General features: G+C 42.2%; 1 protein-coding gene across 1 annotated transcript in view; it reads right to left on the reverse strand.

The window, feature by feature from the left end:
- The window catches only part of LOC109302302 (cilia- and flagella-associated protein 47-like), a 536,681-nt gene that overhangs the window by 282,326 nt on the left and 252,372 nt on the right, over positions 1-1,983 (reverse strand). The window contains exon 9 of the mRNA XM_019523864.1: positions 474-581. Coding sequence (XP_019379409.1) covers positions 474-581 — 108 coding nt within the window. The remainder of the gene's footprint in view (positions 1-473; positions 582-1,983) is intronic.

The raw sequence follows: 1,983 nt of genomic DNA on the forward strand, positions 1-1,983 counted from the left end.
TCTGTCTACCCTTGAAGAGGTCCACTTCTTGCATGGTAGAAGAGATCTCGTCATGCAAGCTCTGCAGGAGAGAATCTCCATATAGTCCACACACACATGCTGAGCACAAGTGAGCACCAGTGCAGAAAATGTATAAAGCAGACCCATGTGGAAGGTCCAGGTACAGTACTATATTGTGGCTAGACTGTAACTTGTTATTAAATTCATCAGATTTAAAGGGTAGTTTAAAAATAAAAATCTCTAACTACTTTAATCCCATTTAAATAACTCTTCCACAAAGATAATATTATCTATATTATGTATTTTTAAAATATTATGTGAGACAAGTCCAACTATATCAATTCAACCCTTATTTCTATTAGATCTATATTTATATAAAACTCTGCTACAGTTCTATAATGCATACTACTTTGTATGCTTTACACCATACAGTGATACCAATTATCCAATTAACCGAACTATGATATACTTACTTTCCAAGCTCACATGCTATTTCAGGTAAGGTAGTTGACAATGGTTCTTCAACAATCAGTTTCAGCATGTACCAAAACTCCCCAACTGCTTCTGACAGGAATATGACACTAAAGACAGATACAAAATCAAGCTCTCTGTGAGATGGCTTTTGACAGAAGAGAGACTTATAAAAGCAGAAATTAGAGTTAAAAAAAAAAAATGTTCAACACAGTGAACCATTTTAGTAGCTATCAGTTTTCCACCAGGAATTCCTTACAACTCCATAGAAATGGCTGTGTCTAGATATGCCTATCACAAATGAATAGTGATTGTTATAAATACAAATCCATGGACTGTAAGTTTGTTTCATCTCCCTTCCTTGTTACATATGAAAACTGCCACTTTTCAAAAGTGTGGGGGGGGAAACTAGAAAGCATCTTTAATCTTACCTTACATCTACATTAGTTCACCTGAGTACTAACTTAGATTGAGATTGGGTTCACCTAATATAAAGGGTTACCCCAAGCTTGCAAATGCCTGTACAAATGGCACTGCAGCCCAGCCACTCACTCCCCCACCTGCCCCTCCCACCACCTCAATGTACTCATGCCGGGCTTCCTGCACCACAACCAGGAGCAGCAAACAGCTGCACAAGTTGCTCCCAGAAGCGGCAAACTGCTGCACAAGTGACAAACAGTCAAGGTCTAGGCAGCTTAAAGCAAGCTGGCTGCACCAAATGCTTATTCACACCCTATGAAATTCCATTTTTTCCTAGCTGTTTACAGGACAGTTCTGGCACTTACACATCCAGAGGATGCATACTCCTAGGTATAAGAACTAACTACATATGTGTCCAGACAAGGCGGCATGGAGAGCCTCCTCTATCTTTTCCCCTAAATAGGTGAGTGGCTAGGACACTGATAGAAAGCCAGAGGACCTCAGTTCTAGGCCCCTCTCAACTAGAAGGTGCTTGACCCTCCTGGCCTCGTGCTTTCCAGAATTCCACTAACTGCCATAGCACAAGCCATCTAATCTCTTCTCTGGTGCTCCTTTGGAAGCTTTCCCCAAGGCCAGCCACAATAGGGTGATCTATGGGATATATGTGGGGCCAGAAGGAAGCAAACCAGAGGCATATGGGTGAGGTGAGGTGGCTGCTGGCCTGCAAAGGAGGGGGTCCAGGGTTCTGTCTGGGCCCCTGTTCTGAGTGGAACAGAAGCTTCCCCTCTTGCTCTACCCTCCATCTTTTTTTTTGCCAGTAAGCAGCTCAGCTTCAAAATAAGTACTATAGAAGGAAGTGAATAATGGCTGACCTCTGGTGTGGTGAGTAGAGTGCTGAGATAGGAACAGAGAAGTCCTGGTTGACATATGAGGGCAAAGAGGGACATAAACCCACATATATTTTTTGACTCCTGAGGCTAGTTTGGTACTCATAGCTTTGACTGACTTCATTCTCAGGTGTTCAAAGCTGCTACTCATCCACAAAGGCGCTCACATATTAACTATGATAACTACTACCCACATTCAGTCTAC

Source organism: Gavialis gangeticus, unplaced genomic scaffold, assembly GCF_001723915.1.
Source record: "Gavialis gangeticus isolate Ggan-Ray unplaced genomic scaffold, GavGan_comp1, whole genome shotgun sequence".
Lineage (NCBI taxonomy): Eukaryota > Metazoa > Chordata > Crocodylia > Gavialidae > Gavialis > Gavialis gangeticus.